The 1,878-nt window shown below is 38.6% G+C and overlaps 1 protein-coding gene across 1 annotated transcript; it reads left to right on the top strand.

Annotated features, from left to right (window-relative positions):
- Positions 1 to 1,486: 1,486 nt before the first annotated feature.
- LOC124892795 (uncharacterized mitochondrial protein AtMg00860-like) lies at positions 1,487 to 1,838 on the top strand (the record flags this gene model as incomplete). The annotated part of the gene is made up of 1 exon (XM_047404000.1): positions 1,487 to 1,838. A coding segment is annotated over exon 1 (352 nt), but the record flags the coding sequence as incomplete, so codon positions are not given.
- Positions 1,839 to 1,878: the final 40 nt, after the last annotated feature.

The following is a 1,878-nucleotide window of genomic DNA, read 5'->3' as shown; positions in this document are numbered from 1 at the left end:
TTAAAACCAATAACCATCAGAAAAATACCTATCAGCCTGCTATATCCTAACCAAATAAATTCAGAAGATTGACTACTGCAGAAATGGATGCTAAAAGGGCTAAAGGCTTGTGTTTCTTTTGTGATGACAAGTATGTTGTTGGCCACAATTGTAGAGCCACTAAGCAATTGTTCATGGTGGAGTTAGTAGATGAGAATGCAACCTTGGAGTGGGAAGGTGATGCGGTGTTGGAAGAAGGTATTCAGTGTGCCCAAGATGTTGATGAACTCATGACTCTTTCATTACAGGCTTTCACAGGTGTCAATGGTTATCAAACTATTAGGGTAACTGGCTATCATGGCAAAAGGCCCTTGCAGGTCTTAATTGACACTGGGAGCACCCACAACTTCATAGATCAGGAAATGGCTAAGAAGCTAGGGTGCAAGGCTTGTGATATTTCTGTGCAGTCTGTTAGTGTAGCTAATGGCAGACAGGTGCAAACTACTTCTGTTTGTAAGAACCTGCAGTGGTTACTTCAGGGTACTACTTTTGCATCTAACTTTCTGTTGTTGCCATTGGGAAATGTGGATATTGTATTGGGTTTGCAGTGGCTAAACACTCTTGGTAGAATTCTTTTTGACTTCAAAAATAGGACTAGAGAATTCAGATACCAAGGGAAGAAGCATGTGTTGAGAGAAGCAACTAGTCAACTTAAATCTTCAAAAGCTAGTTCCTTACTCAAAGGTGGAGAATCTGAGGCTCAGTTCGATATGATGGATATCATTGATATTGCAGTTTCTAATACTTATTGCTACAACATTCAAGCTACACAAGGTACTGAGATACATCCTGAGTTGTCTGCCCTCGTACATCAGTTTTCTATCATTTTTGAACCTCCAACTACATTACCACCTCATAGAGGTTCTTTTGATCATAGAATAGCTCTTATAGATTTTGCAATTTCAGTCAATAAAAGACCATATAGATACCCTGGTGTGAAGGACTTTATTGAAAAACTTGTTCAAGAAACGCTTCATCAAGGAGTAATTCAGCATAGTACTAGCCCTTATGCTTTTTCTGTGGTGTTAGTTGGGAAGAAAGATGGTACATGGAGATTATGTGTAGATTATAGAGAGTTAAATCAGTTGACAATCAAAGACAAATTTCCTATTCCTTTCATTGAAGATTTGTTGGATGAATTATGTGGTGCATCTGTGTTTTCAAAAATAGACTTGAGAGCTGGATATCACCAGCTTAGAATGCTTGATAGTGACACACACAAGACAACCTTCAAAACTCATGAAGGACATTAGGAATTTTTAGTAATGACCTTTGGTTTAACCAATGCTCCTTTTTCTTTCCAGAGCTTAATGAATGTTGTTTTCAAACCCTTATTAAGAAAATCTGTGTTGGTTTTCTTCGATGATATCTTAATCTTTAGCAAATCTATGTCATCTCATGTTACTGATGTTCAGGAGGTGTTTGAGCTTATGGTTCGTATGCCAAAATGTCCAAGTGTGCGTTTGGAGTTCCTATAGTTGAATACTTAGGCCATGTAATTAGTGCACAAGGTGTAGCAACAGATCCTAAGAAGATACAAGCTGTTCAACAATGGCCTATTCCTAGGAATCTTAAACAGCTGAGGGGTTTTATTGGTTTAGCAGGATATTACCGAAGATTTATAAAAGGTTTTGGTGCTATTTGCAGACCATTGCATGACCTTCTCAAGAAGGATGGATTTTTATGGATTGAGGATGCTACCAGAGCATTTGAGGAGCTTAAAAGTGCCTTGGTCTCTGCTCCTGTGTTAGCTATGCCTAATTATGCTTTAACTTTTATGGTTGAAACAGACGCTAGTGGTAAGGGTATTGGAGCTGTGTTGATGCAAGAAGGGCATCC

This window comes from Capsicum annuum, unplaced genomic scaffold (genome assembly GCF_002878395.1).
Source record: "Capsicum annuum cultivar UCD-10X-F1 unplaced genomic scaffold, UCD10Xv1.1 ctg50713, whole genome shotgun sequence".
In the NCBI taxonomy this organism is placed as follows: Eukaryota; Viridiplantae; Streptophyta; class Magnoliopsida; order Solanales; family Solanaceae; genus Capsicum; species Capsicum annuum.
This window is presented reverse-complemented; position numbering and strand designations above follow the sequence as displayed.